Below are 14,147 nucleotides of genomic sequence, written 5' to 3' on the forward strand. Positions count from 1 at the left end.
ATAAAATTAAACTACTGTCATTTATAATTAGAAAGTTTATAGGATCTCACATTATTTTGGCAATAGGATCAAAGCTCTCATGTTTCAAAAAGTATTTATAGAAAGTAACATCATAGGCATTCGGGTGGAGGAGTTCAGCAATGCTGTTTTTTACTTAACATCACCATATTCTTATCACACACACCTCCAATGTGATATTTAGCACAAAATTATTTTTCTTATCACTGTACTTTGTAACCCTTGTAAGCTTTCTGATTTTAGAATGTTCACATGCCCCCAATAAAGGAGTATTTACACTGTTCAAAACTCAAGTTCCTAAACAGGGCTGAGAGAGAGGCTAATACATTTGACCAAATAATTTTCTTCCTCCAAAAGACAAGATCCCTATTAGTGTAACTGTAAATAACTACAGTAAAGCCAATTATATATGTTCACACAAGTGAGGAAGAGGGAATAATCCATATGAATGAAACTCCAAATGAGTAGAGTAACTGATATTCCCAGTAGGTTGTTTGTAATATGACTCAAACTACTAGGGAAGCTAATTAATGAAATCGTACAGTAAATTTCTTCTAAAAATTTCTTTTAGGAAATAAATCATTTATCTTTTGCACAAATTCAGGCTTTCATATATTTGGACTACTTAGAGAATAATACACAAACTAAAAATTTAGTGTGATTAAAAAAAAAAAAAGTAGTTAATGAATTTTTAAAAGGTAAATGCTACATCCATAAAAACCTTGTACAAGAATGTTCTAGCAGCTTTATTAATAATAACCAAAAATTGGGTAACAATTCTGTTCAGATGCCCACAACGTGAGAGTCTATAATAATAAAAGTATAATATGCTAATTAGACCAGACATCCTTCCGGACGAAGCCAGGGCTGTGAGGGAAGTCTGGTCCCGGGTGCTGGAGGGAAGCCGGTGCCAGCAGCCAGGGGAAGGAAGGCCTACTCTTGCACGAATTTCATGCACTGGGCCTCTAGTGAATAAATAAAATACTACTCAGGAAAGAAAAAGAATGAGTACTGATAGATGCAAAAAGATGGATGAATCTGAAAAAATATGCTAAGTGGAAAAGCTGAACACAATAAAAGATATACCATAGGAAATAATTTATATAGAATTCTAGAGTAGGCAAAACTAACCCATGGTCATAGAAATCAGATGAGTGGTTACTTTGCAGGGGGCAGGGGGGTGTACTGACTGGGAAGGGGTACAAGGGAACTCTCTAGGTGATGGAAATGTTCTGTCTTGATAAAATGTATACACTCTGAAGATTGTAGCATTTTATGGTATGTAAATTACACTTGGAAAAAAAAAGCACGCCAAATAGAAGATGTCTGTGATATATTATTTCCAAAAGACTCATTTAAAATAGATAAGAAATGATTGCAAGTCAGTAAGAAAAAGACAACCCAACAAAAGAGTAGAAAAAGACGAACAGGCACCTCACAAAAGGAGATATCCAAATGGCGATTAAGCATGTGAACAGGTACCGAACATTATTAATCATCAAAGAAATGAAAATTAAAACCACAACATTATGTCAACACATAAGATGAAAAAGAGAAAAACACCAAGTGCTGGTTGAGAATGTGGAGTACTCACATACTGCTGGTAGGGTGTACATTGGAACCACTTTGGAAAATTGGTTGTATCTACTAAAGCTGAACATACACGTCCCCTATGACTCAGGAAATCTCCTCCTAAATATATACCCAACAGAAAATACATGCAATCGTTCCACAGAAGTCATGTGCAAGAATGCTCACAGCAGAACTATTCATAATTGTACAAATGTGGGAAAAACCCACAGGTTTTACATTCAGTCACACAGTGTATATTCAAACAATAAAATCCTGCACAGAAATGCAGTATAACCACATGGACCCATCTCACAAACATACTGAATGAAAGCATCCTGACACAAAAAATATAGACACAACTTGTGTAACATCCAAAATAACAAAAGCTCATCTATGATGTCATAAGTCATGATGTCATTTTCTGGTCAGGGATGGACAGTATCTAGGAGATTGGGGACTCCTGGGGGTGTTTCTTGAGCTGACTACAAAGGTATGTGTTTGTGAAAACTCATTAAACTGTTCAGTTAGGTTTTGTGTACTTTTCTGTATGCATGTTATATAAGAACATTAACACTGGAAAAGGTGAGAAAAGTGAATATTGAGTATTTCTTATGATATACCTCTGAGGTTTCTATAAAATGTATTAGATTCCAACTAGACATTATGTACCTCTTCACAGATGTACACACCATTACCTAGAAGTAGTATTCACAAAAACGAAAATTGAACCGAAGTATGGGCAGAGCTAACTACCACTTTACAGGAAATACAGGGGAGAGGATACTATCGGCAAACTTTAGAATATGGGAAATTCTATAGAGCAGAATACAGTTTCTTTAACAAATACATCAGAAGGGTGAAAAAAAAAAGAGGAGATTAACTATCATATGGACGCTGACTATATTCCAATTCAAACAAAGAGCTTTTTATAAAAAGTGTATTCATAGTATGATCAGGAAAATATAAACACTTATTGGATATTAGATGAAATGAAGGTGTTTTTCCCCCTAGTAATAGCATTGTAGCTATGTTGCAAAGGGGAATCCTTGTCTTTTAGAAATGCAAAATAATACACACACACACACACCTAAGTGACCATCTGACCGGTAGCTATAATGTGCACTGACCACCAGGGGGCAGACGTTCAACGCAGGAGCTGCCAAGCTGCGGTAACTTGGCAGCTGCTGTTCTCGGGCGATGCACCTGGAACCAGAGAGGAGGGAGCCCGATTCCGGGGTGCGTCATCCAAGAACCGCCCTCTCGCAATCCAGGCCCCCTCGCCAGGTCGAGGGACAAATCTGTGCATCAGTCCTCTAGTTTACAGATAAAATGACATTTATTCTAAGACAGTGGTTCTCAACCTTCTGGCCCTTTAAATACAGTTCCTCATGTTGTAACCCAACCATAAAATTATTTTCGTTGCTACTTCATAACCATAATGTTGCTACTGTTATGAATCGTAATGTAAATATCTGATATGCAGGATGGTCTTAGGCAACTCCTATGAAAGGGTTGCTTGACTGCCAAAGGGGTCGCGACCCACAGGTTGAGAACCGCTGCTCTAGGATTCAATTCAAAATAATCAGAAGAGGTGGAGAAGCAGAATAAGATCAACCACAGTTGCAGACTGCTGCTGAAGCTGGGTGTTGAAAACATGGGGGCTTCTGATGAAATTCTCTCTACTATTTTATATGTTTAGAATTTTCCATAATGAAAACTTTTTAAAATACTGGACCTCTGACCTAAACAACTGACTATAAAGTGACAGACAACCGAAACTGCCTCCATAAGACAAATGGAAAATTTTTATTATCCTGTACAAAATTAACTCCCAAAATCTTGGCAGAAAAAAAATACTAAATGGTGATGGAAGGAGACTTGACTTGGGGTGGGGAACACACAATACAATCTACAGATGATGTATTATAGAGCTGTACCCCTGAAACCTATATAATTTTATTAACCAATGTCACCCCAATATTCAATTAAAAAAAAACAAAAAGAAAAGAAATCCTGATGTGTAGTACTTTTATGACCTCGCTTGATTGTTTTTAATGCCCTTGATGACAGCTCTGAATGTGAATTTTAACTTGGTAAGACGTGTACCTCTGGGCAGGAAAAAATTTTAGAAATGTCTTCTTTCCTCTTTTTAAATCTGATAAAAGAGAGTAACTTTATGTTGAAAAAAAATATTTGGAAAAAAATAAACAAAAAAATTGCTTCTCTAACAAGAAAGTCCTCTGCTCTCCAGCGATGCAGGCAGATATGGTGGGGAAACAGTCAGGCAGGAGATCCCTAACACCCACCTTTTAGGAGTCAGTAAGTGTTAAACTGTTTTTCTTCCTTCAGATATTGTAAAAACTATCTTATTTTTATTAATAAAACAGTGACCTTTTTTTCAACAAGGAACCTATAATTCACCACCTTCACCCTTTCATGTCTTATTTATACATATATATTTAATATCATTTAAGTATCTGTGTACAATCCTGTATTAAACCATTTACATTTATTCTATCTTACCCATTTTTCATTGGCTACAAAATCCTGGTGTCATTTTGGTGTATGATGAATCTTTTAAAAGATGGTCTACCCTATATAATAAAACCCTAATATGCAAACCAACCGAACAGTGGAATGACCTGTGGAACCATTGGTCACTATGACGCACACTGACCACCAGGGGGCAGATGCTCAACACAGGAGCTGCCTCCAGCCTGTAGGCCCTGACCCGTGGCGGCGGGGGCTCCAGGGCCAGTGACTCGGTGGCGCCAGGCCAGCCAAGGCAGGTGCGAGCGGGGGCCCCGATCACCCCACTGGTGGCCCCACAGATCGACCCTGATCGCTGGCCAGGCCTAGGGACCCTACCCGTGCATGAATTTCGTGCACTGGGCCTCTAGTATTTAATAATATGGCAGTGTATACTTAATGCTGAGATTAGATCTCAAGCATTCTCACCACAAAAAAAGAGTTAAGTATGTAAGCTGATGGATGTGTATATTGATAATCGTTATACAATGTATATGTATATCAAATCATCATGTTGTACACTTTAAGTTTATACAATTATATTTGTCAATTATTCCTCAATAAAGTTAAATTTTTTTAAAATATTGATCTAACTTAAATAATTCAAGAAATTCTCATTTTCCTTTGAAAGCTCCAAGTATTACAAAGCCAGAGTAGGAATTACTAGTCCAAGTGATTATTCCAAACATGCTCTAATTTGGTTCTAAGTTCTCAGAGGTCTCTGCTTGAGTTAGGTGAGAAGTGTCACTGCAGGCCCTCAGAATTATAGGCTAGTGAGACAGAAACAACATCATGGGTTTACTTTGTAGGGACTGAGGTGCAAAGCTTTGCAGCTGATACCTGAGGTTCTCTGTGAATTCCCTAATGTGTTATGGGGAGTGGCTGCGATGGCATGGGCTACCTTGTGAATGAGGTCGGGACCCCTGACACTGCATCAATGGGCTGGAAAAATTGGTGCGAGGTGGGGTAGACAACCATTCCCAACTCCACACTGGCCCCTCCACAGCGCATTCCCACAATGCCTCAAATGCTTCCACTTCTATATACTCTTCCCAGTGGGGCTAGAAGTGGTCTTTGCTTCCCTTGAACATCAAAAATCCTTTATTTTACCTCTTTTGAGGCATGTACTAGTACTGTGTTACCAACTAGACTTCCCCAAAATAGTGAATCCACAGGGCTCTAATTTGAGTAAAGGAGCCATGGCTGACTCAACTTTGTATCCCCCACAGGACCCATTAATTGAGCACAGCAAGTATTCAACATCAATCCATGCAATGAATGAAAAAGTAGGCCTAGAACATGAGCCATTTGATAATGCACTTGGAATGGCACTCCATTCTGAAAGAGGTGGTTCTTATCAGCTGACTAGACTTACTATTCTACTTTGCTTTTGGTATGATCTTACTTTTAAAATTTTACCATTATTTTATAGAAAATGTTTAATGTTTGAAAATGATGGTCAAGTATCGGTATTATTCTAAGAGCTTAATCATGAAAAAAGACAAAAGTCTTGATAGATACAGTAATACCTGAGACACCTGCTGGTGTCATCATGCCCAAAACCCTATACTTCATGGCCCTTCCTATCTTTTGTAGATATATCTCTCCGAGCCTGACAAAGGTATCCAAACACCACCGTGCCCACTGTTGCACTTATTTCTTAGAAGATGTTACTGGATCCCAACTATTGAGATAATAAACTACCTTCTACACTGTGAGTGATATAGCCATTTTTTTTTAATAAGAGAATTTTTACTTTCTAAATTAAACCAGGAACACATTGGGTGAAGTGTGCACTGTCTTGTTTTAAGCACTACTTCAGAGACTAAATTAAATTTTAATTTCTCATATTCCTCAAACATCAATAATTTCTCAGGACCAATGAGAAAACTGCCCAGATAGATAAATGCCTGAAATTTTATCATTGACCATGAAGAGATGTACTTGATAGCTATTGTACAAGTCATTACTCATTGGAGGAAAGACATTTTCTTATATAATAAAAGCCTAATATGCGCCCTAGCTGGTTTGGCTTAGTGGATAGAGCGTCGGCCTGCAGACTGAAGGGTCCTAGGTTCAATTCTGGCCAAGGGCACATGTCTGGGTTGTGGGCTCGATCCCCAGTAGGGAGTGTGCAGGAGGCAGCCGATCAATGATTCTCTCTCATCACTGATCTTTCTATCTCTCTTTCCGTCTCCCTTACTCTCTGAAATCAATAAAATATATATATTTTTAAAAAGCCTAATATGCTAAATGTCCGACCAGTCACTATGATGTGCACTGACCACCAGGGGGCAGACACTCTGACCGGTAGGTTAGCTTGCTGCTGGGGTCCAGCCGATTGGGACTGGACGAGATGGGACTGGACGAGATGGGCCGGACATGCCCTGGAGCCCTCAACACGGGCCCCTACCCCCCACCCCCCGGCCGGCTGCCCCGATAGGCCCCAATCAGGATTGGGCGAAATGGGCTGGACGCACCCTGGAGCCCTCCCGTGGTCCCTCCCCGGCCCCAGTTGTGCACCAGTGGGGTCCCTTGGCCTGGCCTGTATTCTCTCGCAATCCAGGACCCCTTGGGGGATGTCAGAGAGCTGGTTTCGACCCGATCCCTGCAGGCCAGGCCGAGGGACCCCACCAGTACACGAGTCTCTAGTATAATTCTAAGTGCCATTATAGATGAAATACAGTGGAACCTTGGTTCTCAAACTTAATTCGTTCCAGAAAGCTGTTTGAGAAGCGATTTGCTTAAAAACCAAATCATTTTTCCCCTTAGAAATAATGTAAATTGAATTAATTCCTTCCAGACCCACAAATGATTCTGTTTTCATTTTTCTTATATATAGTGCATGCCTAATGTACTGTTTAATCTATGAACACTTTTCTTAAATTTATCAAACTAGCATCTTTCAGGTCAATATGCAGCATCTTTGCTTGTTCATGTATCACTACCTCTGAAATCTGCTATTGGCTAACTAATCAACATAGTTTGTCTACCTGTTCAATTGCCTGTGAACCTTGTTTCTTTTACACCCTTAGCAACATTAGCACTCTTGATGACCTCTTTATGTTTTAAAATTGTGCTAATCCTTGATTTTGCCAGCAACGAAAGCATTCTCTCCATTGTTTGTTGCCTGAGAGGAGCTGAGGTATCAGCATGAAAGGGTTGTCAGGACGAAAACCACAATTTTGGTTCAACAACCAAGACATTTTTTCTGTGAACAACTTGGTTGAGAACCAAATTGTTCGAGATGGGAGACATTTGAGAACCGAGGTTTGACTGTATAAATTTATTAAAAGATGAAATTCAAGAATGAACTTTTAAAATCTATCTGTATATATAAAAGGCTAAGTGACCGACCATATGTATGTCCGACCAGCCGGTTCATATGACAGGCACTGGCAATTTAAAAATAAACACTGACCCACACATACGTGATATTTGTCCCCGTTTGACACTGGCCTCCCATTTAAATTAATTTGAAAACAGTTTCCCATGATGCCAGCATTTGCGATGACTATTAATAAATCACAAGGACAAACTCTAGACAGAGTAGGAATATTCCTACCTGAACCCGTTTTCGGACATGGTCAGTTATATGTTGCTTTCTCTCAAGTTCAAAGAGCGTGTGATGTTAAAGTTAAAGTTGTAAATACTTCATCACAAGGGAAATTAGTCAAGCACTCTGAAAGTGTTTTTACTCTTAATGTGGTATACAGGGAGATATTAGAATAAGTTTAATCACTTTATCAGTCATTGTTTTTATCAATGTTGTTTTCATATCATGTTTTTGTTGTTTTTATAACTTTGTTGTAATTGTTTATTTATTCAATTTATTTATTTTTTAATTGCTTGAAATATTACAAAGAGTAGTACATTTGTTTCCTTTTTTCTTTTTGTTTATTTATTAATCAATTTATATATTATTTTCATATACATCTTACTAATTTTCTTTCATCTCTGACACTTCTAAAGGGTGAATAGTTATATTAAAATATTCCTTCTAATTAATTTCCTTTCAGTGTGCACGAATCCATGCACCAGGCTACAAATATATATATTTATAAATTTCAGAAAAGAAGAGAGATAGAAACATCAAAGGCCCGGCTGGTTTGGCTCAGTGGTTGAGCGTCAACCTATGAACCAGGAGGTCACGGTTTGATTCCCGGTCAAGTTGCATGCCCAGGTTGTGGGCTCCATCCTCAGTGTGGGGCATGCAGGAGGCAGCCAATCAATGATTTTCTCTCATCACTGATGTTTAAATTTCTCTCTTCCTCTCTCAAATAAATAAAAGTATATTTAAAAAAAACAAAAAACACATCGATGAGAGAGAATCATTGATTGGCTGCCTCCTGCACATCCATTACTGGGGATTGAGCTCACAACCTGGGCGTGTGCCCTGATGGGTAATGAAACCATGATCTCCTGGCTCACAGGTTTATGCTCAACCACTGAGCGACACCAGCTGGGCAAGAATGAACTTTAAGACTACTCTCATCACTGGCTTGTTTTGCCAGGTACAGAAGACTATATGGATGTTGGCGCATACTGTGAATATTTCATCCACAGAATATAAAGAGCTTTCATTAGAACAAGAGAGAGAAAAACCTATAGTCTGGAGAACAAAAGCTAAGAGTTCCAAGTTTTAGTGGCCATGTTTCCCAAAGGGCTATTGTATAAAAGCGTAATACTATATTTTTTTCTATTCACAGATGGAAAAGAGTAAAATTTTGCTTTATTTAAGCCCAATAGCAATAATCTTGCATGGATTTCAGAAAAATGATACACATTTTACTGTGGGATAATAAGGACCATTAGTTATTAGAGAGAATAAATCATTCTCTTTCAATTCAACAGACTTATTCATTCACTCATTTAATAGACTACCCTCTCTCCTTTTCACTAAAATGTCCTTCCCATACAGAACACCTGGCCATGCAACATGCCACCAGACAGACTTCAGGAGGTATCTTGATGGGGAGAAATAGAGAATTTCCAAAGGGAATCCACGGGATAAAACCAACACTTGATGCTTGCCTTTCATTTCAAGGAAAGCAGTATAAAAGCAATAGAAAAAGAAAAAGGTAGTTGAAAAATATAGTTGCTCTCCACAAAAGAATCTTAAAAATAAAAAATCATGAACTTAATAATTTTCCTAAATGAAATTATGCCATTATTCTTGATTTCTTTGTACCAACTAAAAGGACAAAGTATCAAACTTCAGTAAAGTTTCAACACTATAATACATTTCATTAATCAAAGATAAAAACTACATTAAAAGCAAGAGAATTATTTTATGTCTGTGATTAGGCAGTTGGAGGGCTTGTATTCTATGTATACATTTTTACACTTCAACTTATTTAACAGTGTCAGTTCACTAACTGCAGTTTTTTTACATAAAGAAAACAGATTTAGAATTTTAAAAACAAATTATAGTAATTTTATGCCTACAGCTTGCACCTCTTAGAAACTACGCACCCCCTAACACTCCCCTTACTTTACCACCACTTCCCCATCTCCACCCTCCTCCTCTCTAAAACCACAGGCTAAGTGAGAACTGATAACAGGGGCCTCAAATCCCCTAATGAAGGACAGCCACCCTAATTTTTCACTTGGGGTAGAGGAATAAAGGATGCAGATCAAAGTGCAGTTCCTGAATAGGGCAGGGTGCAAATGCATGCAATATATGCCTGGCCAGCTCCAGTGCTTTTTACAGATCTTCATAGTGCCTGGCACATACTGTCCTGAACTCCATTAATGTGGTATCTCCTATGAGGAGACAGGGAGAGATAAAGGACTATGAGATTTATTACTCCAGTAGATAGAGATATGGATACCGCTGGTGATGGCGGTGGGAGAAGGGGATGAGCAGGAGAGGAAGGGGACTGCAAAATAATGACAACCTCATTCACCCTCAATATAAAAACTGCTATCAAGTGGCAGAAGATAAAAATGAGAAAAAGATAAGGGGGGCAGCATCAATTCCTTAGGGCCGAGGACACAGGCCCTTCTGGCACCTCTAATTAGCGACCTGGCACCAAGAAGGAGCTACCCAGAATAGTGTCCATACAGTCAGGGCTGCACTGAGAACTTGCAGGTGATGAGACAGGAGAGACTGGGACATGGCAGGACCATGGACTATGCACAAGCATGGAGGCTTCCCTCTGTAGACTGAGATCTGTCAGTAATAACATGAAACCTCTGAAGATGGGACCTACCAGGACTATCAGAATCATTTGTGAAAACTGGATTCATAAGGCAGCCTATGACCAGTAATTAGGATAAAGTCTGGCTTTAAGCAAGTCAAGCTCTGCCTACTGCTTAATTTATATAAAATCCATCTTTAGCCCTGGCAGGCATGGCTCAATGTCAGATCTTCAGACCATGCACAGGAAAGTCTCGGGTTGATTCCCGGTCAAGGGCATGTCACCTGGGTTGCAGGTTTGATATCTGGCCCCAGTTGGGGCATGTGCAGGAGGCAACCAAAGGATGTGTCGCTCTCACACAGATGTTTCTCTTTCTCTCTTTCCCCCCCTTCTCCCTCCCTTCCACTCGCCCTAAAAACCAATGGAAAAAATATACTCGGGTAAGAATTAACAAAACAAAGAAAGATCTTAAATATGACCCCAGAACCAACAAAATCAGTCTGGTCCCCACTTGCTCTTAAGCTCAGCTGGCAACAGGCTATCCTCTGGGCAGGCCCCACCACTCTTTTTTCTACAGCTCTTTTGCTTCAATACAAGGCTCCACACTTATCTGGTAAATATCACTCATGGGGCAGGGCTTGTTCCATTTACCCCTCCTCAGCCCTGGAAAATCCAAAACCAAAAAAGGAAAGGGTAATGGTTAGCATTTAGATCAGGTTCTTGATCTTACAAATGGGAAAGCTGGGAGATGTACTCTAAGCAAAATAATGGTTTTGCTCAGGGATTTCCAGTGGGGAGGGGTGGGGCTTACAGTGGGGAGAGGAGGGACAAGATAAAGCTCCTGAGCCTTCAAATCCACGCTATTCCACTCCTGGTTGAAATATATGTCATCACCTCTCAGAGCTAAGAGGGGGCAGTACAATTTAGCACAAGTGGTTAAGAGTACAAGCTTTGGAGTCATACAGAGCTGGGTCCCAATTCAGTCACTGCCAGCTATGTGACAAGACCAAGTTACTTACTCCTCTAAGCATCGGCTTCCTTCTCTGTAAAATGGAACAAATACAATGTAGGCACATGAGGCTGTTGCAGAAATTAAATGAGAAATATATGCAAAGTACTTATCACAGCATCCGGTAGAGTAAGCACTGAACACAGAGGCGAGAAAAAAAGGAAGCTAAAAAATATTGTGCACTCATGCTCCCACCTCCCAGCTGAGGATTTATAAATATCATCAAATACAACTCAACTTTGAGAATACATTATATGATGATTCGGGTAGCAGAATTTTTATCTTCCTAATTATGTTTTGCTTAGGCAAATGTCAAAAATGAGCTTCCACTTCCAGAGCAGATACTGATGGGATAGTGGAAACGGGACTTGCGGGAAGAGCTCAGACACATACTCAGCAGGAGCAGGATGGAGAATATGTGACTTGATAATTCATCTGTCTAATCTCAGTCTACAATGCACACTGAGCACTAACTATGTGCAAATCTCAAGGACTGGAAGAGTCTGATATATTTATGCAGGAGCCTGGCAGGAGGGTGGGATGTGGCTGCTAACAGCACTCACTAAGCACTCCCTCTGCTCCTGGGCTATGTGCAGCATCTCCCATGCATCACCTTTAGAGACAATCAATCAAGATACCATCAATCTCCATAGTCATTTAAGTTCACTAATAAAAGCTACAACAGTATTAACTCAGAGACTTATAATGGTGCCCAAAATCTTCTCCATCCTTTCTATTGCCTTCTCTCTTCCATCAGCATTTACTGAGTGCCAACTATGGAGCAGGCATGTGGTTACTATGTGGAGTTCGTAGTCTATGAGCAGTGACAGACATTAACCAAACCACCACAAGAATAAATGCCCAATTTTAAACAAAGAAGTGCTTGACTCAGCACTGGGCCTATAAAAAGGCACACAACAGTTTAAGGAGGGAGGGCAGAGAGTATTGCTATTGCTAGGGGAGGGGCTATGTGAACTAAGGGCACTTACCTAGCCATGTTGCTATGAGGACAGCATCAATTCCGTCTATCGGCTCACAGATCCGAGCCACAACTGGGTGGATCTGCTGGGCCAGGTAGTATTGGGTGTCAATGGTTAAATTGTCTTGTTTCTGCAGCTGCTCAGGTGCATAGGCCCTCTGACTCGCACTGAGGTTTGACCCATCCTGTAAGAGGACACAGTACAAGGAAAGTTATAAGAAATTCAACCCCACACACACTTGCTTGGTCAAAAGAGGAACAAGAATTCAAATTTTGTGTATTTAATTCCAAACACCAAGAAGTCCTTTTTTTAAAAAAAATATTTCTTTATTGATTTTCAGAGAGAGAAGAAGGGAGAGGGAGAGAGAGAGAAAAAAAATCAATGAGAAAAATACATCAATGAGAGAAACATCAATTGGTTGCCTACTGAACGACCCCCTACTAGGGATGGAGCCTGAAACTCAGGCATGTGCCCTGACAGGGAATGGAATTGGCAACTCCTTGGTGCATGGGACGACGTGCAACCCACTGAATCACACCACCCAGGACATCAAGAAGTTCTTCTAACCTATTGGTGAACATTTCATAAGCATCTCAGAGTAGGAAGATGAAGGAGAACATCGCGCCCACTGCCCAAGAATGTAAATCCAGCATGTGTCGTGTTCTATTTTTTGTTGAAACATGAAACCAACAAAATGGCACGCCTAGATTAAATAATTCCAACTGCCACATCACAGAAACACATTGAGAAGATTTGCTAACAATTAGTCTAGTCAGAGGGCCTTATAGGAGTGATGACAAAAAACATGTGTGGTCCTTTATTATGTTAATGCAACCCCTTCAAGCAGGCATTCTAGTCATGGTATCATCTTAAAGGCCCTGGGAGTAATACTGTCCACAAGAACTGCATATATCATTGAGAATCAAATAAGCAAGGGGAAAAGATGGGAATGAAACCCAGAGTCATCACTTATGTCAAGATATAACAGGTAAGAATAAAATTAATGAGGTATCTGGTGGGGTTTGCCTAAAGCAAATTATTTGGCCACTGGAATAAAGGGCATGCCATTTTGCACTGTTTATATGGTTCTTCCTCAAGGCAAGGAGGATGGTCAGAGAGCCTTTTAAGGAGTTTCTCTTTACTCTATAAAAAGAGAAGTTGTGAAATTCTATATAATTGGCCCATATACAGTCCAGTGGTGATGTCACCATCATCTGTGAATCAAAAAGTCCATCACTTTACTGGACCAACATCCAAGAACTCATTCCACTCTTCCTCTTGTCTGCAACAACAGAATTTAATATTCACACTAGTAAATTATAACTATTCACAGTGCTCAGCTGCTCTGCAAAACTGATTATAATGTGAATCCTATTCTTTTATTCCTGCTACAATCAGTCCCTTCTCAGCTCAGAGCCCAGCCCAAAGCAAAAGCAACATTCCACGCAACTGTCTTTACCAGAGACTAGAAGTGGGGGTCTCTTTCTCTGGCTGGGCTCCTGATGGAAACAAACTGGGATATTTATCAACTAGGTTCTACCTATTCTAAGATATAATGAAATATCTGGAAAGGGAGCAAACCTCAGATTAAAAGACTTGCTTATAATTATTTTTAGGAGTTTGTAACAGTAAAAAATTAGTCAACTTTAATTGTTGTCCTTTTAGAAGTTTGAATTGTTAGATGAGTAAGATGACAGTCAATGGTCCTAACTGGTTTGGCTCAGTGGATAGAGCGTCGGCCTGCAGACTCAGGGGTCCCGGGTTCGATTCTGGTCAAGGGCATGTACCTTGGTTGCAGGCACATACCCAGTAGGGAGTGTGCAGGAGGCAGCTGATCGATGTTTCTCTCTCATCGATGTTTCTAACTCTCTATCCCTCACCCTTCCTCTCTGTAAA

General features: G+C 39.9%; 1 protein-coding gene across 1 annotated transcript in view; it reads right to left on the reverse strand.

Moving 5' to 3' along the window:
• POLA1 (DNA polymerase alpha 1, catalytic subunit) overlaps positions 1–14,147 on the reverse strand; it is a 317,031-nt gene that overhangs the window by 175,270 nt on the left and 127,614 nt on the right. Inside the window, exon 32 of the mRNA XM_059680284.1 lies at positions 12,261–12,435. Within this exon, the coding sequence (XP_059536267.1) occupies positions 12,261–12,435 (175 nt within the window). The remainder of the gene's footprint in view (positions 1–12,260; positions 12,436–14,147) is intronic.

Source organism: Myotis daubentonii, chromosome X (genome assembly GCF_963259705.1).
Source record: "Myotis daubentonii chromosome X, mMyoDau2.1, whole genome shotgun sequence".
In the NCBI taxonomy this organism is placed as follows: domain Eukaryota; kingdom Metazoa; phylum Chordata; class Mammalia; order Chiroptera; family Vespertilionidae; genus Myotis; species Myotis daubentonii.